This window comes from Copadichromis virginalis, linkage group LG10, assembly GCF_057382275.1.
Source record: "Copadichromis virginalis isolate Kocher_CV1m ecotype Utaka linkage group LG10, C_Virginalis_male_GT1.1, whole genome shotgun sequence".
In the NCBI taxonomy this organism is placed as follows: Eukaryota; Metazoa; Chordata; class Actinopteri; order Cichliformes; family Cichlidae; genus Copadichromis; species Copadichromis virginalis.
Window position 1 is genome coordinate 13,121,852 of NC_140627.1, and position 24,275 is coordinate 13,146,126.

Below are 24,275 nucleotides of genomic sequence, written 5' to 3' on the forward strand. Positions count from 1 at the left end.
TGTTTAGGTAGTTCTTAGAGAAAATGTTACTGGTAGATTTAAATTGGGTTGTTCAAGTGTCACGGGATTTTATTTAACTAAACAAGTTAAATAGTACAACGTGGAGAATCAAACTTATTCCAAGACTACACGACCATCACCACCACTCCGTGCGAAAACCTCGGACGCACAGCTGTCGATGTCCCACAATGCACCAGTGATCTAGCAGCGGCGGCTAACCACCACATTTGACCCTGTGTGTGCCATGATGATAAACTAGACATCCGGGCTGTGTGCATGGAAGATGGCGACACTTACCCTTCCTAGTGAATGGATCAAAAACTGGGAAAAAACAGGAAAACATGAGTTGTGAGTGCATCTGAATTTCAAGGCAGTGTTGAATTTTGCATCTTTTTACCCGTTGTTTACGAATAAAAACTATCGAGAATGACGTAGCTAGCATTCAAATATAAGGCCGGTCTTTAGGTGTGTTAGCTTGAGCCAAGCAGCTAAAATTTAAAGTGGCTTACAAGTGTCACTTACTTAAAAAAAACAATACATGTAATTTAGTTCCTGAGTACTGAATACAGTTAATTTGTTAGACTTGTGAAAAGAAGACGTCAATGGCTTTGAACGTCACCGTGGAAGCTAATGCTGTCTGCTAGCAGTAAGGCTAGCTTTACGCTCCCATTTGATTCGCCGTCAATGTGTAAACACTATGGCTGTTAACGCTAAGCGAGCTAGCATACACATAGCATACTCTTCTGTTGCTTCGATATCGCACTATCTAGTAAAGTGGAATAAATGTACTTCCAAAGTTCAAGGAATTAGCAGTTATCAACTTCGAGCAGACAACCGAGTATTAGCTGGCGAGAAAACCCCTTGGGCAGCCTGTTATAAACCTTAACACTAAATAATCGTGTGGAGGGAAAACAACGGACATTGACAAAACGCTTTAGCAGATTAGCCGTAACGTTAGCTACAGTAATTGTTTTGTTGAATTCCTTTTCGTATGCTTTAATGTTTAGTCGGGTAAGCCTGGAAGAATAAAGATGACGCTTTTTGATTCAGTTTAACAAAACGTATCATTTGACGATATATATTTTAGGAGATGAATATTTTAATCATAATGTTAACCTAGCTACAGCTAACGTCATACTTTTCTTAGCTGGCGTTAATTTAGATATTGGTGTAGGATAGTCGCTGTAAGGTTTGCATAGAGACTGTGGACATAGCCAAGGTTATTCATCGATGCACATCTGTGCGCTTGGTACTGTATAAAGACATCTCGATTATCAGAGTAAACTTTATCACTAACATTACATGTTAAACTTAATAATTTAAGCAGTACTGTAAAAGCCTCTCCCAACACCTTGATGTACGGCGACTGTTATCTTAAAATTAGTTTCTTCAGAACAAAAAATACAAGAAAAACGTTGCGTGAATAATAATTTCACGCATTAATGTTGAGTACTGCCATCGCCTGTGAGCTGAGACACAATAGGCTCATCCACAGTACTAGCTACGATTATGTGCTGTAGGCCTTGCATATTTAAGAAAGGCCTGCAGTGGGATGCACCAACTCAAACTCTCGTTCCACTATCTTGTGTCAATAACTGATAGTACTTTAACTGGAAATTGTGCCAAACAGTTGCAACTACGGGGTAACTATTAAAGTATTTCCATCAAGGCAAATTACCCGTTATAGCAAAGCTGAGTACATTGCAGTGAAAGTGTGATTTGGCAGCACAGTGAGATGCCATCCTCTGTAATGACAGGCAGCAAATGAAAATGTGGTTTTCATGTTGATAAGTATCACATTGTTATTACGTAACCAATATTTTTAAGCCATATAATTCATTGATATAAAACATTGTGGACATCTGGATCTACTTTTTTTTTAAAAATATTATTTAGTTATGCCAGGTGAGTTGCAATTAACCAGTCCCAGAGACCAGGGTTTAGCTTAAAGTGGTGAAAATGTTATGTCAGCCTCATTATACAAATAGCAGCTTTGCACATTTGACCTTACAGGCTCTGGCAATCCAAGGTGTCCGTTTGCTGTAACTCTGACTTTTTGCAGCATTTGCATTTCTTGTTCACAGTGTGTTTAGCACCTGACAAGCTGTTATCACTAACAGTTAAGCTGATGGACTGTGCTGCGTTTCTTACAGAGGAAAGGAGCTAGTGTGCTCCAGTGTGTGTAATTGTACCTTTTAATAAATGGGATGTGCCTGGCAGAACGTGCTCTATTAGTCTGCCTTTGTCATCACTACTTCTGATATTTTAAGACCAGTCAAGCTGTCAACTGGGTGAACCGTTAAGTCTTTCAATCCACCAGCTAAGTTATCACAGTCAATTTAAGAGGGAGAAACATGGCACTCAGTAAATACTAACTATAAATCTGTGCGAGCGTTTGGCAACAGAGAAGGTAAGGGTTGTCCCGCCCAAAGATTCAGTCAGTAATCAATCCAGCAAACATAAGAGCCAGTGCTATTGTTATATACAAACACAGCAGTTTCAGCATAAATACTCGTGTAGTGACAATGTAGGTAATATAATATTTCTTGAGCTACTACATTGATAATTAGGATAAACCTAAAGCTTTTTGTGGTGTAATGTTAAGACTGGATTAAGGTGTAAATAAAGGTATAGTGTTATGTGGTTTAGAAATATAACTTGGAGGAAGTGAATGGGATATTACAAGAATAATGTTATGTAGAAATTGTTGGCACTGAACAAACGGATTTAAATAAGTTTTCATGCATCCTGGTTCGTTCATTGAGCTTTATAAGGGTTTTCATCATCATGTTTATGTATCCTAGTTTAATCTAAAAAAGAATTCTCTCATTACTTCATAGTGTACAACTCTGCAAAGACCTTACAGAGAAAGCAGATCATGGAAGTGAAATTAAAGGTGAGTTGAGTGTGACCCTCGTTCCTTTAATACTCTTCTTGTATGCATCTGTCACTGTATTTTAGCTTGCTCCTCATGTACACACGTCCACCTTGGGAATTCTCATAGTTTCCAAAATGAATGCAAAAGGTTTAAAATTATTTAAATTTAAATAATAAGTAGATTTAAAAAAATTAAATCAATGAAACACGGTACTATCCACGTGTAACAATGGCTGGAAGGTAGAAGGGAACTAAGCAGCCCATGTGGAGATTTCTGTTTGGTGTGTGTGCTGACACATGTCACAAAATTTCAGATAACACTGTAATCAAGTGATTTTATGTCCAAAAGGACAAATTTTACTATCACGTTGTGACAGTAAAGGAAATACTTTCCTTGTTTATTCAACTGCATTGAATCACTTACACTAATCTTTGATGTTTTAGTTTATGTTATGAATTATTTCTCAGTTACTTTTTTTATTTTAGTATTATGTAAAACTTGGCTTGTGCTTTTATCTGTTACCCCTACAGACATACAGACTGCCTTATATGAGCTCTGCTGGCAAGTTGTACAGGGGAACCTCAAGTTGGATCTTGTCACCAGCGTCCTTGGGGACATGATGGTACATGTGTTTTTAGCTTGTTGTTTTTACCTCAAGGTTGTTGTTGTTGGGCTTTTTTTTGTTTTGTGTGTTTTTCTTTTTTTTTGGGGGGGGGTTCTTATTACCACCTCATGGTTTAACATTATTAGCCCGATAGCAATACATCTCAAATTTTGTTTTTATGTATAAAGTTCTGTATGTCAGGTGTATAAACACTTATCGTTTTATTTTGGCACATAATGTGTTCAGTATTTCTGTGTAATTATACGTCTGTTTAAAGATATGATGGTAAATTACAGATACTAAAGAAACAAAATCTACCCACTCACAGGAGTTGTGTTGTTAGAGCTTCTTTGTACCTCGTAACAATAGATTTTGCCAAGCCTTAAACATTTTTACTTATCTTTTGTTTTGGTTTGTTTTCAGGAACTCCGAGAAGACATGCCATCAGTTTTAGCAGATGTGTTCAGTATACTAGGTAACTTTTCTGGTTTTGAGTTTGTTTATTTGTTTGATTGTTTGTTTTAGTACTATGACGACATTATCTGATTTGATATGTTTTTATTGTTTGTTTTTAATGTTTGTTTACTTTCACAGATTTAGAGACTAGTGCACTGGAAGAAAAAAACAAACGTGACCATTACACACAGCTGGTCGGAGCATGTTTGGTAAGTATTACTTTCTTATCAGCTGATAGAACAAATTGTATGCCACTTTCTATTTAAATTTATAGAGGCCTTACTGACTGTCGTGTCTCTAATAACGTACGAAAATGAACTAATTACTTGCCTCTTTTTTAAAAATTTGTTTCCCCCCCCAGTTTTGTGTCCCTGAAGCCATTCTGAAAGAGAGGCTGGATCCAGAAACTCTCGAGTCCCTTGGACTTATAAAACAAGCCCATCAGTTCAATCAGAAAATTGTTAAAATCAAGACTAAACTATTGTAAGTATAGAAATGTGATAAAGATGTAGGCATAGATAAGGTGCTTCATAAGTCCTTTCAAGATTTGTGTAACATTTCTTTTTTTTCTTTTCAGTTACAAACAGCAAAAGTTTAACCTGCTAAGAGAGGAGAACGAGGGCTACGCCAAACTAATCACTGAGCTAGGCCAAGACCTGTCGGGGAATATTACCAGCCATATTGTTCTGGAGAGCATCAAATCCCTCATAGGTAACAAACTGCTTTTTCATTGTCACTGCTTCACACATGGTGCTTCTGTTATCGTTTACACACTTCTTAAGGGTGTTTTTATCTCTCTCTCTGTCACTGATAGCCATGGCTGGAGAGATTATGTTTTCCTGTTGTCTAATAGGATTAAATGATAAAGTAATTACATTTTAAATCCAAATGATCTAAGGTCTGCTTCACTGTAAAATGCTTTGAAAAATCACACTTTCTTGCCATTATTCAGTGTCGTGGCTCTTTGTTTTCAGCATCAGTTTTGTTAACCAGACTTTATAAACTCAGTACTTTTTATTAATGTTCTTCAGTGTCTCTACCACATATTATGCATCAGGATAGTGATGATTTTAAATTGAATGTGTGGTTACTTTAGTGTATGATAAATTAACAATATTGGATTTCATCAGTCTGAGATCAAAGGAATAGTATTACAAGGCAGTTCAGATACAGAGGGGTGACCTAAAAATAAAAACCTGTATCCTTGTCCCCTACCGCAAGGAGGTCCGGTGGCTCTCCTGTTCTGTGTTAACCTTGCATTATAGCAGCAGAATTTGTGGACTAGCTGTTTTAAGTTCTCCTTTTTGGCTGCTTAGTTTTCCTGATTATTTTGCCTGCAGGATGTTTCAACCTAGACCCCAACCGAGTATTGGACATAATTCTGGAGGTGTATGAGAGTCGATCTGACCAAGATGAGTTCTTCCTGTCCCTCATCAAGTCTTACATGTGTGAGCCTCTCACCCTTTGCCACATCCTGGGCTTTAAGTTCAAATTCTACCAGGTAAGAACATCATAAAAATAAAAGAAGCCAGACTGTGTCTAGCAGTATAGTAAATGACCTCAAAGTTATTACCTGTGTTTTAAAATGTCTCCTATAATTGTAATCTCTGAATCATATTTATCACTTCTGTTTTCTTTGTTGATTTATGTTCTTTTTCAGGAGCCCAATGAGGAAACCCCAAAGTCACTTTACCATATTGCTGCTGCTCTCCTTCACTATAACCTGATAGAGCTGGAAGATCTTTACGTACATGTAAGGAAGAGACCTGCAAATCCAGCTAATTACTACATTAGTTATAACATCAACTAAATCTAGGCTTATGGATCATATATGCCTAAATTTACTGTTAGTTCAAATATGTTAATTGTGACTCTTGTGGACAAAGCATCGCCTCTAGACTGAATTTTTGTTTTGTTTTCGTGCTTTCCCAGCTTATGCCACTAGATGCCGCCATCATAGAGGAGCACAAACGAGACATCTCAGAGGCAAAGCAGATAGCTCGCAAGCTGGTCATGGTTGTGTTGCCCTCTGAGAAAAGTGAGGACAAAGAAAAGGACAAAGAGAAGGAAGAGGAGAAAAATGACAAGGTGATGAAGGTTTTTTTTTTCTTATTACGGTTGCATGCAGGTCTGTTCAGGATGGATGGAAGTGATGCAATACAAAAAGGAACTGTAGCAGAACTGTCTACTTGGAGCAGAATTACTGTAGTTGTGTATTTTACTTGGTTTTACTTCATTTACTTTCCAGAGTGAGTTTTGAGATTTGAGTTTCGTTTTTTTTATTGTTTAAACTGTTCCTTTTTAAGTTTGGTTTTTATTATTTTGAGTGTTTTTGTTATTATGATGCAGACAGTGTCTTACAGAACACTGAAGTTCAGAACATTGCAAAAATGTTTTTATTTTAGTAGTTCTTAAAGTTCACATTATTATTATTTTAGTTTTAAGTTGAGTTGTTCTTTTTTTCAGTTAAAGCGTTTTATCATACTCAGTTTTAAGCTTCGTTGTAGTTCACTGGATTGAAATAGAGTAACTTTGCTAAGAGAATAACATAAAAAATCTAATTTTATTGTATAAATTGCTTTTTTTTAATCATTAAAGGGTTCCTTAGTAGAAAAAAATTTGGAACTTTACTGTACTAACAAGGTTTGATAGCTATGGATAAAATAAAAGAGATGTCAAAATATCAGTTTCCAAACGAATGTTCTTATTTTTTGATTTCTAAAATATAAAATTCTGACTTTCTCCAAACAAAAGCATTGATTCAGTGTGTGACGGTAGGGCTGCTCAATTAATCGAATTTTAATCTCGATTACGATCTGGGCTATAAAACAATCATTAAAAATGACTGAGCCGATTATTAGCCCCTCCCTCGTGCTTTACTCTCACGCTGCTCTGTGTGGCAAATCGAGCGCACCTCTCTGCATTTTGAACACGTGTCACAACAATTAAGAGGACCCGAGGGAAGCTCGGAAAGCTAAGCAGAAGTTATTTGGAGAGGAGAGTGACTGCTGTTGGTTGAAAAGAGAGGTAAAAAATACTTCAGTGGTGTGGAAACATTATGGGTTCGCGGAGTCGTAGACATAGTGTGTAAACTTTGCTACAGTGTCGTAGCTGCACCACAGAGCAACACTGCAAAGTTCACTTAACATAGATGTTTACATTTTTCATTTATTTTTTATATTGCAAACATTTGCACTGTTATCAGTATTTGCACACTATTTTATATTATTTTTTGACAATCTTTAAAGTCATTATTCAATACATTGTTATTGTTAAATAAATATCGTCAAATAATCAAGATCTCAATTTCAGTGAAAATAATCGTGATTATCATTTTTGCCATAATCGAGCAGCCCTATGTGACGGTGTAGGCTAGAGAACAATTGATGCCAGCAAATAAAGAGGCAAGAAGTATGGTGTGCAACTGAAGGCACTAACATCTTAGTGCAGCCTCTTTGTCAGTTTGTTTTGTGACAGCAGCTGTACTTAGTTCTTGCGTCTGCTTTAATTACATTAGTGAATGTTACTGGACGTTGGCATATTTAACAATAGACAGACACTTAGTTGCTCTTATTTTTTTGTGCTTACAGCCACCTGATAACCAGAAGCTTGGTCTGTTGGAAGCGCTGCTCAGGATCGGAGACTGGCACCATGCCCAGAGTATTATGGACCAGATGCCTTCCTTCTATGCCACTTCTCACAAGGCCATCGCGCTGGCACTCTGCCAGCTTGTGCACCTGACTGTGGAGCCTCTTTACAGAAGGTGCTGATTTCATGTTTCATTTACTGCACACCATGTGTAGTCAGAGCCAAAAGAATGCACAAGTACATCTTATTTTACAGCTGGTTTGAATTTTTCTCAGTTTTATGTGTACAAGCCCACTGGGACATGGGACATGGAGAACTGATTTGGGAAAAAATATGAAATTAAACACAAACTTTGATATGCTCCTCTGTATTTTTTTAGGGCTGGTGTTCCTAAAGGGGCAAGAGGATGTGTAATGCACCCACTAAGGAGCAAGCGGGCCCCTCAGCCTGCAGAGAGCTTTGAGGACCTAAGGAAGGACACATTCAGCATGCTCTGCTACCTGGGCCCTCACCTCTCCCATGACCCTATCCTCTTTGCCAAGATTGTGCGTCTTGGCAAGGCATTCATGAAAGAGGTACACCACAAACCACCCTCTATTTGTTTTCCACATCTGCAATGCAGCCTTCATCTAATTGTGACTGCTATTCTGTGTTTTTCTTGTTTTGTTTTGTTTTGTCTCAGTACCAAAGTGATAACAGACCTGAGGTGAAAGACAAAATGGTGAGCATAAAGTCACATGGTTGTTACCTATAGAAACACTGATTTATTTATTTATCTATATTTAATGGGTTAATTTTTAGTTTATGTAACTTTGAGAAGCTTATTCATGTTAATGGTATCTTCATTGTAGGACACACTGTTGAGCTGTTTCCTGAGTATTGCAGACCAGGTGCTACTCCCGTCACTCTCTCTGATGGAGTGCAATGCTTGCATGTCTGAGGAGCTGTGGGGTCTCTTCAAACTCTTTCCCTACCAGCATAGGTAAGGACACGCACAGACTCACACTCATTTGCTGCACCATAGTATCACTCACCGCATGTGGTGCTGTGTAATTGTTGGTTCATAAACCCTCAGGCGTCGCTCAAGGATGGTGTATACCAGCTGCCAAAGAACAACTACCACACACAGTCACACTCAGTTCTTAAAACAATGCTTGGTTATGCAAAGTGAGATCCGTGGCTCTATGTGCAATATACTTTTCTATTCCTCTAAGCAGTGCAAGAATTTTATTTTTAGAGCCTTTGATGGGACATTTTCACACAGCGCTGATAGGCACTGATGCTCCATATTCCCAGAGGATTTGTTTTACTTCTGGTTGTACATGTCACTTTGTCAGATGATAATACAAACTTGTAGATTACGTATGATAGTTGCACTTTGAAATACAGGGAAAGTTTCTGCATACTGATCCGTCTTGACAATGTCAAAAGAAATTATTTCCTGTATACTACAAATGGGCAGGTACTGTAGCTCATTTGCCAGTGGGGTTGTCATAGTACTAATGTGCAGATGCATTTAAAACATTTTTTGTTAGTGTTATTATTTCAAAAATGACACGGTTAATTATTGGTTTAATTTTGTGAAGCATGTGATACAAATTAGACATTCACGTTGCTGTCTTGACAAGAGCAAATAAGATGCATAAGAAAATTCCTAAACTGCTCTGAACTGCAAGTTTAATGAACTTAACTCCCTTGAAAGCGTGGTCTGAGTTAGGGCTGGGCCATATCATACCTTTAACGGTAATACCGATATAATGTTGGGCAACGATAAGAAAATATTGCGATAGAATATGGGTAAAACGTGCATGCGCAGTGCCTTTGTTTTCATACGCACATGGCGGAAAAAGCATGGCGGCGACGCAGAATGAGAAGGGCGAAAGCGGATTATTGAATGAAATGGATGAACCTGAATTGATTTGTAAAAATGCTGCAGCTTCAGTGGTGTGGAACTGGTTTGGCTTTCGTCCGTCAGATACACAACAAAGCACTATTTTTGGTAGCGCATGCTAGCGGGCCGTCGTTATTACCGTGTTGTTTGGAAAATACGGCACACTTAAAATCAATCCTTTGATTTTTCTGAAAATCGACAGTGCCCCTTATAATCCCGTGTGCCTTATGTATGAATTCTGGTTGTGTTTACTGACCTCGAAACGATTTTATGTACACGGCGCTCGAAAATCTGTCAAATGTTTTAGTACGACCTTGCTAAGCTACGAAGCCGCAGCGCTTGATGGATTGTCGGAGCATTACGGCTATCGTAGGCAGGCGCCTCGCGGAGTGATACGTACTGTGCTTCAACATAATATTACTGTATTATGTGTGTATAACCTCTTTTGTGGATATTATACATGGTTATGCTGAGGATATGTCGGCCAATTTCCACTGGAAATGCCTTTTGGTTAAACTGTCAGCAAGGAATTTGCATTCGCACTGTTAATTTTTATATAACTTTAATGCAGATTAAAAAAACAGCTGCTTGTTTCAGTGAAAATACATTGATGGGTTTTTTGCACTAATAAAGTTGTGGAGTTGTAAAGTATTTTGTCTAGTGTCAATTATATCGTCAGTTATATCGTTATCGCAGATTTTCAAATGTATATTGTGATAAATATTTTTGGTCATATCGCCCTGCTCTAGTCTGAGTTCTTATAGATGTGAAATTGTAGATTCTTAATATGTCATACACTGCCATTCTTACAGGTGTTTTTAAGTTTTTACCTTTGCTTTCTCATTATGTGTTCTCTAAGGTATCGGTTATATGGGCAATGGAAGAATGAGACATATTCCAGCCATCCATTATTGGTTAAAGTCAAAGCTCAGACCGTGGATAGGGCCAAATACATCATGAAGTAAGTAAAATGTTTTTCTGTGCCTTTGGATCATCTTTTCAACATCTAATATTGTTGAATCTTCAAGTGTTGATCAATCTTTTGTCTGAAATCTGTCAATTTCATATTACCTTTCAATGATGTGTGGTACATTACTAAACTCAGGAACAAATTTTGGATAATAGTTGAATATTAATCACTGTTATCGTTGCATGACACTAAACAAGCAGGAGCAAATGAAAGTTTAGTGTGTGTGTGTGTGTGTGTGTGTGTGTGTGTGTGTGTGTGTGTGTGTGTGTGTGTGTGTGTAAAAAAATGTTGTTATTATTAGTAGTAATAGTATTATTATTCAAGTTGGACATTTAATAGAAATATGCAGAGATTTGTTTGGTTTTTAGTTAACCACTTCAAGTGAAGCTTTGTTTTAAGCACAGTTAAACATGAGGATGTTGTAGCAAAAGGGGGACTTACTTTTGATGCTGGGCAAGTAATTATCCTAACACTGTCCTGCTACTGGGGAAAAAAATAGTAACAGTTCTCTTATTTTAAGATGACAACCGTAAGAACATTTTCCAACTGCTTTGAAACTTATAGAAGTGACAGTTTTTGCTCACAGTGCTCTTTGTGTCATCTTGTGTTATTAAGTCTTTTCTCTCCCCTGTCCTCCCTTTCTTTTCCTTTTTTGCTCCACTCTTCAGGCGGTTGACCAAAGAGAACGTGAAACAATCTGGAAGGCAGATTGGAAAACTGAGCCATAGTAATCCCACCATCCTCTTTGATTATGTAAGTCCCTTTTATTGCAATTATTTTATTTTACTGTGTGTGTCCACAAACTACAAAGAGCAACCAATCCTGCATTTTTATGGCCGTAAAGAAATACTTCTCTAGACATGTGGCACCTTTTTTTTTTTCTTTTTTCTATTCCATACAGTTGCCAGTAAGATTTCTCTCTGTGTCCTACAGCAGGCTTGGTTTCCGATTACATGGTTTCGAGGAATTGCTCATGTCTAGCGTCCTGCTTGCAAATTCTACATCCATTAATCAAATTTATAGTCACTTGGCAAAAACTAAATGGCAGGAAATGTTTGCATGGAAAAAAGCAAAATGTTTTGAATGAAATTTGTTCATACACATCAGTAGGACATTTTGTTCTGCATCTGGGAGACTGATTTTAACAAATCAGTGCACCTCACAATATAAGACTGCTCAAATGAGCATCTCATCTGTTTCAGTGTGTTCAGACACAGTTTTTTTTTTTTTTTTATATATGTGACAAATGCTATAAGGTGTGGTGTAATGTGTAATGTCATTTTTCATCCTCCTCCTTCGTTGTTTTATGGCAGATCCTGTCTCAGATACAATGGTACGACAACCTCATCAGCCCCGTGGTCGACTCCCTGAAATACCTCACATCCCTCAACTACGATGTCTTGGCCTGTATCCTACACTTTTTTTTTCTCTTTTTTTTGTCCTTTTTTCAGTTTGTTAACAAGTGTGTGTGCGTTTCTGAGTTGTGAGGGAGTTGTCCGTCTGTGTTGTTCCTTTTAACTCTGTCTTCAGATTGCATAATTGAGGCTCTGGCCAATCCTGAGAAGGAAAAGATGAAGCACGATGACACTACCATCTCCTCGTGGCTTCAGAGTGAGTGGCTTCACGGTTTCATTTGCATGAAAAAGAAAAGAAATTGTTTGATATTTTAATGAATATCTAACAAACACCTGTTCTTCTGATACGCCAAGGCCTGGCAAGTCTGTGTGGAGCTGTGTTCAGAAAGTACCCGATTGAGCTGGCTGGCCTCCTTCAATATGTCACCAATCAACTAAAAGCAGGGAAAAGGTGAGTGGATACAAACTGTTTAGCAGAGACGGCATAGAATTACTAACTTGCGAGTCCAAGGACCATTGGATTTTTTTTCTTTCATATTACTTTGCCTGATAAAATATTTTTTAATAATCATTTCAAATAATAAAAGATACAAACTTGCTGTACAACTTGTAATATCAGTACCGAGAAATCAGAAAAGATTTAATTAATCCCACTTTTAAAAATATCATAAAATGTCTTTAAGGAGATGAGCATGTGGTTGTTTTTGGCGGTCATTGTCTACTTTGCTTTATATGTTTCTTATTTAAACATATGAGGAACTTCACTCTTTTTACTGCAGTTTTGACCTGTTGATCTTGAAAGAAGTGGTGCAGAAAATGGCTGGCATTGAGATCACCGATGAGATGACCTCGGAACAGTTAGAAGCCATGACGGGAGGCGAGCAACTCAAAGCCGAGGTATGAGACTAATGCAGTCTCGTTAGAAAGAGCTGTAAGATTTCTTGAGCCCGTTGTTTTAATCTCAGCGCAGGTGCACGGATCATGAGTCTGATTCTCTTTGCAGGGTGGATACTTCGGCCAGATCAGAAACACTAAAAAGTCGTCTCAGCGTCTGAAGGAGGTGCTTCTGGATCACGAACTAGCACTACCGCTGTGTTTACTCATGGCCCAGCAACGAAACGGCGTGGTTTTCTTGGAGGGTGGAGAGAAACATCTTAAACTTGTTGGACATCTGTATGACCAGGTACTCACCCTCTCACAGTAAAATTAAACAGTTGACTGACCTTGCATTTGACAACTAAATTGAAACACATCTAACAACAAAAACTTAAGAGACTATGTTTCATTTGTTCCTATATATAATTAATAATTTACTTCCTGCAGTGTCATGACACACTAGTGCAGTTTGGTGGTTTTCTGGCCTCCAACCTCAGCACGGAGGACTACATCAAGCGGGTTCCCTCTATTGACATCCTTTGTAACCAGTTCCACACTCCACATGACGCTGCATTCTTCTTGTCTAGGCCAATGTATGCCCATCAGATACTGGTGAGTAGATCACTCTAATTTTTTTCAACATACTGCCTTTGAATTGTCTCAGTCCTTATGGACTTGATTTCCCTCATTGAAACAAAGATTTCAAAAAGTGGGTTTGAAAACTGACTGAACTCGAGTCTTATGAATAAAATGGAAATATTTTAAAAAGTAACTTTGTTGTTTAAGTTTGAAGTTTTAAGACTTTATGGTATATCTGTCTCTTCACAAGTTTAGTTTAGTTTTTTGCTTGAATTGCTTAAAATGGATATTGTTTATTAACTTGAAAAAATTCAGGGTCCTTTAACTTCATGCTCTCTTCATGCAGTCTAAGTATGATGAGTTGAAGAAGGCAGAAAAAGGTAATCGGCAGCAGCAGAAGGTGCACAAGTATGTGGCGGCCTGTGAACAGGTGATGACACCGGTGCATGAAGCTGTGGTATCGCTCCATCCAGCCAGGGTCTGGGATGATCTCCGCCCTCAGTTCTACGCCACCTTCTGGTCCCTCACCATGTACGACTTGGCCGTGCCACATGCTGCCTACGAGCGTGAGGTCAATAAGCTCAAGGCGCAGATCAAGCAAATTGAGGAGAACCCTGAGATAGTGAGTAGCTTTTTGAGAGTTGTTGCTGGACAGCAGATTGCAGATTTATTACAGAAATGATGTTTTTGATTTTAATCAGTGTAATTTCTAAAGTCTAAGGACTAAGATAATATCTGTGTGAAGTACTTGTAAAATGATTGTGATCAGTAATTGGGTGTATTTATTTAACTGTTTTTTGTTTGATTTATTTCCAATGTAGCCCTTGAATAAGAAAAAGAAGGAGAAGGAACGCTGCACTGCACTGCAGGAAAAACTACAGGAGGAGGAGAAGAAGCAGCTGGAGCATGTCCAAAGAGTTCTACACCGCCTCAAACTGGAGAAAGACAACTGGTTATTGGCCAGTAAGTGATTTAATGTTTGGTGGTATTGATGTATCTTAGTCAGCTTGTGCACAGTCTTTCTAAATAAGAAAAGAAAGTAGTGCATCAATTTTCTTTTGACCCAAAGAGAAAGCTATAAATATAAATTCTGCTGCATTATTTACAAGCATTTCTCACTAAGCAAACATCCAGCAGCTGCATGGCTGTCAGTTAATGTAATAATGGGGAATAAAGCTGATGTAATGGGATCATTCATGAGAGAAGATATAATGTCCATTGTTTTTCCAACACAAATCTAAATGCTTACTGACAGAATCCACAAAAAATGAGACCATAACAAAGTTCCTGCAGCTCTGCCTGTTCCCTCGCTGCATCTTCTCATCCATCGACGCGGTGTACTGTGCCCGATTCGTTGAGCTTGTCCATCAGCAGAAGACTCCCAACTTCTGCACCCTACTGTGCTACGACCGGGTAAGAGGTTGCGCATGACAACAATATTTAACCTCCACTTTTAGAGCTTCTTAAAGCCAAAGTGCTTTAGAAAGAAAAATAATAAATATTCATAATGTGATTAATAAACTAGGCTCTAATTCATCCCGCTCTGCAGAAGAGAAGGAGTAAAAATAATCCATTAAAATAAAAAGTCTTTATCATTGAGTGGTTCTTCAACCATTCAAGTGAATCATGTTAGGTTGAAGTGATATACTAAGAAGGTTCAGCTGAATGATGATTAGCATAAAAGCTTGAACACTTACCATAATTTGTGTGGGCACTGCCCCTTATTTTCCAATAATATACATGCACATTATAATGTATAGATCATGCTGCCTCAGTCGTTAAGTAAAATCTGTCCACTGTTCCCTTGGCAGGTGTTCTCTGCTATCATTTATACTGTGGCCAGTTGTACGGAGAATGAGTCTCACCGCTATGGACGCTTCCTCTGCTGCATGTTGGAGACGGTGACCCGCTGGCACAGCGACCGTGCCATCTATGAGAAGGTGTCCATGTCTACATGTTCTGTGTACCTGGAAAAATTTCTGCTGCGTGTTGAGCTGGATGTGAATCTTTCTTGTTTTTGTGCGGTCGTAGGAGTGTGCCAATTATCCCGGCTTCCTCACCATCTTCAGAGCCACAGGCTTTGATGGAGGAAACAAAGCAGATCAGCTAGATTATGAAAACTTCCGCCATGTGGTTCATAAATGGCATTACATGCTGACTAAAGTGAGTTGTCTGTTCACCATTACTCTTCTATTATATTCAGTCCAAATGATTTTAAGCATTGCTCTTAATGGTGTGTGTTTAACCATGATCTCACCCTTTCTTTCTCCCCCAACCAGGCATCCGTTCACTGCTTGGAAACAGGAGATTACACCCACATCAGGAACATTTTAATAGTACTTACCAAGATCCTGCCCTGCTACCCGAAGGTCCTGAACCTGGGCCAAGCACTAGAGTGCCGTGTCCACAAGATCTGCCTTGAAGAGAAGGATAAGCGACCAGACCTCTATGCCTTAGCAATGGGGTAACATTGTGTGCTGATCAGCTCTATGTGGAGCTTATAGTTAACATCTATCGTGTGAAGTGGGGTTATGAACTCTTATCAGACATGTAGGAGTGGAAGCTTGTATCTGTAGCTGAGATGATTATGTTAAAATATGGGTTGGTGCACTTGATTTTTAGCCCTAGAGTGGAGATAGTTGTTAAGTGTTGATAATTGAGCCTTTTAATGGGTGGTAAGGTGACTTTTAATTGGAAGAACCTAATGCCACTGACCCATTAAAGCTACAAAGCAAGTCCATTGTTTTAAGTATGCAGACAGGACAGAACCTGGATTTCTATAAACATTTGAGTAAAAATCCTATATGCAGTGAATGTTGTTCCGTGAACGTTTTCACTGTGTATAGGAAAGAATTGTGTTTGGTATTGGATATTGATCAGCACATACGTGTGTGTGTGTGTGTGTGTGTGTGTGTGTGTGTGTGTGTGTGTGTGCAATCTATGATTAGACATATACAATGGGGCTTATTTTACCTGATATTTACCCCTTTCTAAAAGTTTAATTCTTGCACTGCGTGACACTGAGAAGTTCTTTTAGAAGTTTTGTCTCTGCTGTTGCAAACCCTTTATGCGTCTTACAGTTATTCAGGTCGCTTGAAAAGCCAGAAGGTGCACATGGTCCCTGAGAATGAGTTTCATCACAAAGAGCAGCCAGCACGCAGCGCCACACCTGCCAGTCAACAGAACGGCCCCGGCAGCACAGGCAAGCCTGCCACTAACACAAGCAAGACCGAGGAGGGGACTTCAGAGGATGGTGGTGAGTGAAGGATTTTAAAGTGTGACACCTACCACCTTTCTCTCTAATCTGACAAACACTAAATTCTTTGTTGTGTATGTCTATATTACTATTTTCCCACAATGATGCAGCATAAACACTCAGTGCTTCAGTTCCAATATGAAAGCCTGTAATTTTAATAAACCCTGTCCGACTATTTATTTATTTATTTTTTTTGGGCAGATCGGGCCAAGGATAAATCTCAGGGGACCACAAAGCCAGTGAACAAAGCCAACAGTGCAGCAGCCAAAGTGACCACCAGCAATGGCAACGGTGCTCTCAACAGGTAGGAGAATAAAACAAAGCTTTAAAAAATCCACCAGTTTCATCGGCTGCTGAAAGTGTGTGCAGTTTGTTTTGTGATACAGCAATGTATAAATAAAATATAATTGAGTGTTGGATTCAGAAGATTTCTCTGTGAAGCATTTTCAATGAAATGGTTTTGAAAAGGAAAAATGTCTCCGCAGCACCAAAGCCGTTAAAGAACGGGACGACAAAGAGAAGAGTGGGAAGGAGAAAAAAGAGAAAAAAGAAAAGACACCCGGCAGCACACCAGAGGCAAAGGCGGAGAACCGTCGGGAAAAGCAGAGAGATGAGAGGGCAGGGAAAGAGGAGCGGGTGGTGCGAGAGGGTAAGGAGAAGACCCCGAAGGCAGACAGGGAGAAAGTGAAGCCAGAGGAGAAGAGTGGAAAAGACGACAAGGTCAAAGCCGGGAACGGGGAGCCCATGGAACCGTCCAGGGAGCGTGATGCTGTCAAGGAGGCCAAGAGCAAGGAGAAAGGAGACAGGAGTGCTGTGGCCGGGTCCCTCAAGTCACCAGGTCCCAGATCTGAGTCGGCTGAATCTGAGAGGGGTAAGAAGCCGTTCCAGTGGTGTTAGACTGCTCATGAAAGTGTGCCGTAACATTTTGACTTCTCTGTCAGGCCTCTTACGAGGTCCGTACACTTCATCTCATTTATTCTTCTACTTCTGCGACAGTTTGTCCACTTGGATGCTGACATGCTTTACATTTGTAAATCACATGAATTCACTTAAGTAAAATTAAATATTTAGATTCAGCATTTTCTTACCTTTTGTAGCATGTTTGTAAGACATTAAATGGATGGCGCTAATGCACAAATTAACACCAGTGTCGCTCGGCTTGTCTCTCACAGATCACAAAAGACGAAAGCTCGACAGTCACGCTTCCCCGTCCCACTCCTCGTCTGTTAAGGTTAGTATGGCTTGAGGAAGGCTGTGCCAGTTTCTTCTCTATCTGCCGGAGCGTTCCCTGCCGTTGCACATTCCAGCAGCCCAGAAGATCAACAAAGGAGAATTGTCGCACACGGAAATCCCAACCATAGCCATGGGAGTTGGAAAGCATTCCATGGACATACGCATGATATTTTGCAGAATTGGGAGAGATCTCCTCAAGGACTTAGCCAAGAAAATATTGTGTATATTGAGTATTTTCATATTGAAATATTTACCTATTTTCATATTAATGAAAGCAATCAGTGTGCCTTGGGAAGAAAGAAATTTTTTAAGCATTTCTATATTCCATGTGGAGTTTTTTGTTTTTTTTTGTTTTTGAGAATAATACTCACCTGAAGAAAAAAAAAAAAAGGCTTGCCAAATAAAGAGCGCTCCATAGGCAATTTTTTCCCCCCCCATACCCGGAGCAGTGTTTTACTACTTGAAATGATGCCCAAGAGTTTTTCCCCCCTCCTTTTTTCTGAGCTGTGAAGAGTTCCTGTTTTTTGTGATGTGAAATATTTCGCTAACCCCGCAACGTCCCCCGGATGCAGCACAAAGATGGATGGTGTCCAGCATCTTCCCTGCTGTAGGAGTGCCTCTGCTGCAGCTGAGTCCCTCTTCCATCTCCGCTTGTTGAAACGTCCTTCACGGAGTCTGCACGTCACGAGATGCAAGTCCAGTCAGTCCTGCCGAGTCCCCTCTCCCCCCCTTCAGTGCTATCCCTACGACTTACCAGCCAATGGGATCTTCAGTTGTACTACCTCCTGGCAAGCAATGAGTCGAAAACCAGAGCCACCAGCATCTGAGATCAACGGAGAATGTGAATGTTGCAGTTTTCAATCTACCAAAAATACAGAAGAAAATAAGCCCACCCCTGCAAAGAGAGAGGCAGTGAGGGAGAGAGTGGGCGAAGCCTGAATCGTCTGGAGCGTTGCCCAAACCACTGGAAGCTTGTGATAGGTCTTTAATTTACCCTTCCACCAGAGAAATAGGCTCCATGTGTCTTTTCCATTCCTGAACTGTAAGTGACAGCAACAGTTACCTATGTAGGGATGCAATCAAGCACATAAGAAATTGAGTGATTTGTCTTATATATTTATATACAAACACACGCGCACACACACACACACACACACACACACACACACACACACACACACATTACTTTCAGCACTTGCACTTTAGATGTATTGAAAACCAGCTGTGGTGTAGGACTTCTATTTTAGGTCAGACATGTCTGTAGTATTAAGACTAGCAGTTATTTCATATATGCTCAGGGTTTTTCTATTTTAAATATTGCAATTCCAGATGATGACTTCTCCTCTATGTTATAACCTTGTCAAAGCCTTAGTCCTTGAAGGTCAGAGGTCAAGGGAGAAGTGTGCTGTTGGTCCGGCCAGCCCCAACTCCCCACCTCCCCAACCCCTTTTTCCAACTCTCTGCTGCTGTCTGACAACCTCCTCCCAATCCCCCACCCCCTCCCAGCTCATCTGTCATCTCCATTCATCCCTACAGGACAATAGCATCGAACCCAAGGAGTCCACATCCAAGGTTTGAATTAACTCTTCTATTCCTAGCTTTTTGTTCACAAGTCAAAAACGTCTTCAGCTTTTCACATGAAAAAGTGTTTGATATCATGTGATTCGGTCTTTTTTTCGCACACTTTAAAAAATAAAATAAAAATAGTCGCTCGTGTGAACTGCCAAAGCTGTAATGTGCAGTTTCATGTAGAAAATGTTTTCCTGCTAAACTACACCTGCCACTTGGAAGAAGTGTGCATGTAGCTTACACTAGACTGCATCAGCTAAAGACTGCATTTAGGTGAATTAGACATGACTTGTATTCATTTTCATGATTTTTAGCAGCAACTTTAAGGTTTTTTTTTTTTTTTAAAAGATGGTTCTAGTCAATTGCTAGAATCATTAGCTTCATTGCCTAAATAATAAGTAAAGTCATTGCAGACCTTAAAAAAACAAAAAACAAAAAACATGAAAAAGCCATAAATACCAAACCGTAATGCTGCTATGTTCAGGTTTTGTTGAAGTATCTTCACCTTGTTCACCTCTTTTTATGTCAGCAAGGGCAAATTAAATACCAGACAATAACATGAAGTCCCAGCTGGCTGTGTCCTTAAAAATTTATAACTAATATATGTAGCATTACACAGTACACTTTTATAATGAAAACCATCAGTTACTGAGTACTATGTGCAGTTATAGGGCCATATTTCTTGTTGGACAGCAATATTTTATCAAGACAAAGTAGATATAAACTCAAGTGTCCCTTCATTTCCAGCTGATTGTAACAGGTTTATATTTTTAATCATAAATATAAAGAATCTGTGAATCTTAAAACTTAATCAACGCAGATTGTTTTATTAATTAATAGTTATTCATTATAATGGGTTCAGGATAACATTTTTTCCTACTCTGCCTCTGAGCCAGTAGATTAGACTACCCTCCAACTTCAAATGAAGGTAATTTCATTACTTTGATAGCCTAATGTATTATAACTAATTTATTAGGGGATTTCTGTTTCATATTATAAATCTATATTAGTGGAAAAATGATAACTGAACTAAATGTAGTGGGATATGCTCTGCCCTGTAGGCTCACCCCAGCATGCTCCAGGCATCACTGCTAGAAAGGCACTGCAGCTACCTTTGGGTTCTTCATATTTAAATTATTCAAACATTTTTATGAAGGACTTTTATTGACATGTTAATGAGAAAAAACTACTTAATAGTGATGGTACATTTCAGCCAGTTTGCTTCACAAGTTAATCCACCAGTGGAAACCTGGTCAGCTGCTAGCCAATCAACTTGCCTCATCCACGTCATTGTTGGCCGCAGGCCACCAGTGATGCCTATATTATGTTTATAATGTCAGCCTTTGACTTAAGACTATAAGATGTGTTCGCATGCCTATGTATCTAGATTCATAAGCCCTTTATCAACATTTGTGCTGTAACTCCTGTATTGAAAGACGGTGTAAGACTTTTCAAACTGCTCTGAAAAGTATATTTCATAGCTCTCACTGAAAGCGAATCCCTTGCATGTTGTGTCAAACATACCTTTCGGGTTATGTAATAGAACTATCAGACTGAGTGTCAGTCATACTGCAACAAACAAATCACAAACTAACTTGACTTTAAATGAGTTGACAGATGGTTTTTCTCCTTTGGACTCTTTCGTTGTTGTTCTCATAATGACAAACAACTCCACCTTAGTCTAAATGCAGATCTCAGCCCACTCTGAGCCACTGTGAACTCTTTGTTGAACAGTTAGTAGTCACGTGTCACATGACTGAATACCAGTCAGTATTTGGAAGTATGTCATCAATGTAGAGTGATTAGGAAAAGTACAATAGTAAATACTTTTCTACTTGTTTTACCACCATTGTTGGCATATTCCCCCCCTGCAGTGCTGTATTATGTTTAAAGTTATACTAACACTTGACATAAAGGCACTGCTGTCTGTTTGAGTTGTTTTGTTCTATTCATATGTAATTGTTCTTCCAGCACCACATGAACTTCAATTCAGTTGCCCGGTCCAAGAGCAGAGAGAGGGAGATGGAGAAGAAAGACTCAGAGAACACACAAGGCCGATCCAAAGAGAAGAAAGAAGAGCGGAAAGAGCGAAAGAGAGTCAGTGTCTAACCGCCTCATCAACTATGTGAAATGGATTTTTTTCAGATTTAGTTTTCATATTAGAGGGAGAGGCAGTAGCAACAAGGACATAGTTGAAATATTAGTTATTATTAAATCATGTCATTTGTCTATCAGGACCACACTGTCAACGACCGTGAGACGAGCCAAGAAGCCAAACGCAGAAAGGATGAGAATGGGACCAGTAAGCGTTTGTTTTTTGTCTTTATTTTATTTTTTAAATCTGAAGGAGCTCTCAGCCAAACAAGGACAACATAAAATAAAAATTAATATAAGCCAACATTTTGTTCTTAGATGCCTCCAAAAACAGCAAGAGCACAAGTCCTTCCTGTGACTCCCCGCTGTCGGCCGAGAAAGAGAAGAGCAAAAGATCCAAATCATCCAGTAAAGAGAAGGCCGACTCTGTGAAACCCGAGCGGACGTCCTCTGGCGGCAAGAAGGTCAGACTCAGTCGCTGTCGCGCACTCTCCTGAGCCGTCGACTAAAGGACTTTATTGTCATTATGTACTTTTTTTTTCTGTTTCTTTTTGTGCTGCAGGAGTCCAGACATGACAAAGAGAAGTCTGAAAAGAAAGAGAAGAGGGACAGCAGTGGAGGAAAGGAAGAGAAAAAGCAATATCCTTAAATATAAAGCGACATTTCAGTGTGAAGGTGATTTTAATGAACTCTTCGTAAATTGCCGTCTTTATTTCAGACTGTAAATCCCGACCAGTGTAGATGGAGTTAACTGATTTAGCCAAATACAGTTTTTATCAAGTTAAGTAGCGTTTCAAAGATACTTATAGCTGTTCGCGGCACTGAATTTGTTTTCTATTATGGGATAATTACATTCATTTTAGTATATTATGTGTCCGCACAAACACTCAGATCCAATAAGGATTGCAGCAGATGCCACATTTACGCTTACAACCAAGCCCCGCTGGCTTGTTTTTAACTGGCGCTCTTAACCTCTGCATTGAACTGTTTGATTCATCTTATTTGAACATTTAGTGGTCGGCTTATTTCCCCTCTGGCCCAGTGCGCCAGTCTAAACTGATCATGTGACTTCAACTTCATATTTCTAGATGGACATTTCAAAGAGCCAGTGTGCCAGTCCCTTTGCTTATACACCTCATATCAGGCAGGCTTACACACACTTGCAGTTAGTTGTGGGTTTCTTTTGTCGGTGTATTATTTAGAGGACTTTCTCAGCACTGCCACGCACTCATTTAACAACCTTTAAAGACTTTTCTCGTCACTACATTTTTATGAGCAGCTGTTTCATCTTTGAGCATTTCACCGTTTCCTTAACAGTCGTACTCATAAATCCTCTGACAAGCACAGATAATGTGCACTAATTAGTGAAGGTAAGACACATACAGTTTCTTTGTAAGTGGCTTTAACCGTTGCTCCGTGTCTCATGGTTTGTTCTCTTCCTCTTCGATCCACGTGCTGCAGCGGAACTGGAGAAGCTGTGCTTTTATCTGCGAGACATCTGCAACTCCATCTGTTGTGAACCCATATTCTTCTTCTTTTTTTTTTTTTTGGCCTGATTGGCTTTTTTAGTTTTTTTTCGTTTTGTAAAAATTCCACCTCAAGTCTTGTTAGTTCTACTCATCTAAACTTAAAGATCACCTCATTATTTTTCCATTTCAAACAACGGTAAACCAGCGGAAACTTTTTTTTTTCTTGGTGAATTTGTATCCGTTTTTTGTTTTGTTGTTTGTTTTTTGTTTATTATTATTATTATTATTATTATTTGATATGGGCGCAACATGCTGCCGTAATCACAGTGTTATTATCCTAATTAGAAATGTGGTTACTGTATGAAATGATCTCTTGGTTGCATCTGGTCATAGATTCAATAATCTTATGCTTGAAAATGTCTACTTTTTTGTACAGTGTCGGGCTTTTGCTTTTTGCTTGTTTTATTGGAGTTAACATGCTTTCCATGCTCACTTACCTCATATCCTTTTGAGATACGTAGATACTTTTATTTATTTATCTCCACCTTTTAACCCGAGTAAGACGGTAGATGTGAGTAAAATGATACAAAGAACCAGTTTGTATATTGTGTACAATAATAAAGAGGGTAACATGAAATTCACATCATGTTATTTCTGTACTTCTTGTTTTTTTTTTTAAATGTCCCATACAGCTCTTTTGTGTTTTTGGTTTTTTTCCCCCCTCGTGTTAAACAGGTTTTTACATAATTTATAAAAATGTCAGTTTGACGTTGATTCAAATGTAGAATTGTAAAGGAAAAAAATCACACACACAAAATCTGATACTCTGTACTCCAAATACGGCTGTTTCAAAATGACTTTTGGAGATTTTATCTGCTGTACTCAATGAGTGTAAGCTTTTTCTCTTTTTTTTTCTTTTTCTTTTTTTTAAACAACAACAAAAACAATAAATAATAGTTTTCCTAGTGTGTCAGTTTGATATTGTGTCTATCTTCCCTTCTTTTCTTTGCCATGAATGTAAGGACATGCATAAGGAGGATTATCTGCAGGCCAGTCACTCAGCTGGGTTGGGGGGGGGGGGGGGTAAAACAAACATCTTAATTTACAGTATTATACTTTAAAATAGTCAAGTGTATAAAGAATTGACTTTAGATTTTAATTTTTTAAGCTACTTCACACTGACCTATTGATCATTTAAGCATAAAAAGGTACAATTCAAGGGATGAACCAGTGATATGTCTACATTAACAGACAGCTTAGCAAAGCTAAGCTTTTAAATAGTATCTTTAGGCACACCATCCATCTGTTGCATTTCTTTTAGTCCATCCATGAACACAATTTGGAAGACAAAATAATTATTTGCATCAACAATGTGATTCTCAAAGAGCTCTTAGCCAGCTGGACAAGTGAAGGATCTCTGAATCAAAACATCTGCAGATGAACAATATCTGAAAGTC

The 24,275-nt window shown here is 38.9% G+C and overlaps 1 protein-coding gene across 2 annotated transcripts; it reads left to right on the forward strand.

Annotated features, from left to right (window-relative positions):
* The first annotated feature begins 187 nt into the window (after positions 1–187).
* Positions 188–23,786, forward strand: thoc2 (THO complex 2). Of its 2 annotated transcripts, XM_085469903.1 has the most exons (39): positions 192–348; positions 2,841–2,896; positions 3,409–3,500; positions 3,906–3,957; positions 4,077–4,147; positions 4,300–4,421; positions 4,516–4,649; positions 5,279–5,439; positions 5,599–5,691; positions 5,871–6,026; positions 7,529–7,701; positions 7,906–8,101; positions 8,209–8,247; positions 8,378–8,508; positions 10,277–10,378; positions 11,056–11,140; positions 11,701–11,794; positions 11,918–11,998; positions 12,097–12,193; positions 12,522–12,639; positions 12,746–12,925; positions 13,066–13,230; positions 13,544–13,819; positions 14,019–14,160; positions 14,453–14,610; positions 15,009–15,137; positions 15,229–15,360; positions 15,477–15,661; positions 16,278–16,453; positions 16,655–16,757; positions 16,939–17,324; positions 17,626–17,684; positions 19,223–19,258; positions 21,227–21,352; positions 21,491–21,557; positions 21,668–21,813; positions 21,912–21,988; positions 22,673–22,719; positions 22,811–23,786. In XM_085469903.1, the coding sequence occupies exons 1-38, from the start codon at positions 284–286 to the stop codon at positions 22,698–22,700; spliced, it is 4,689 nt and encodes a 1,562-aa protein (XP_085326029.1). In that variant the 5' UTR covers positions 192–283; the 3' UTR covers positions 22,701–22,719; positions 22,811–23,786. The 2 variants fall into 2 exon arrangements, 1 of the variants encoding a protein (XP_085326029.1); XR_014922496.1 differs by lacking the exons at positions 21,227–21,352; positions 21,491–21,557; positions 21,668–21,813; ... (1 more) ...; positions 22,673–22,719; positions 22,811–23,786 and having other exon boundaries at positions 188–348; positions 17,626–18,728.
* The last annotated feature ends 489 nt before the right edge of the window (positions 23,787–24,275 follow it).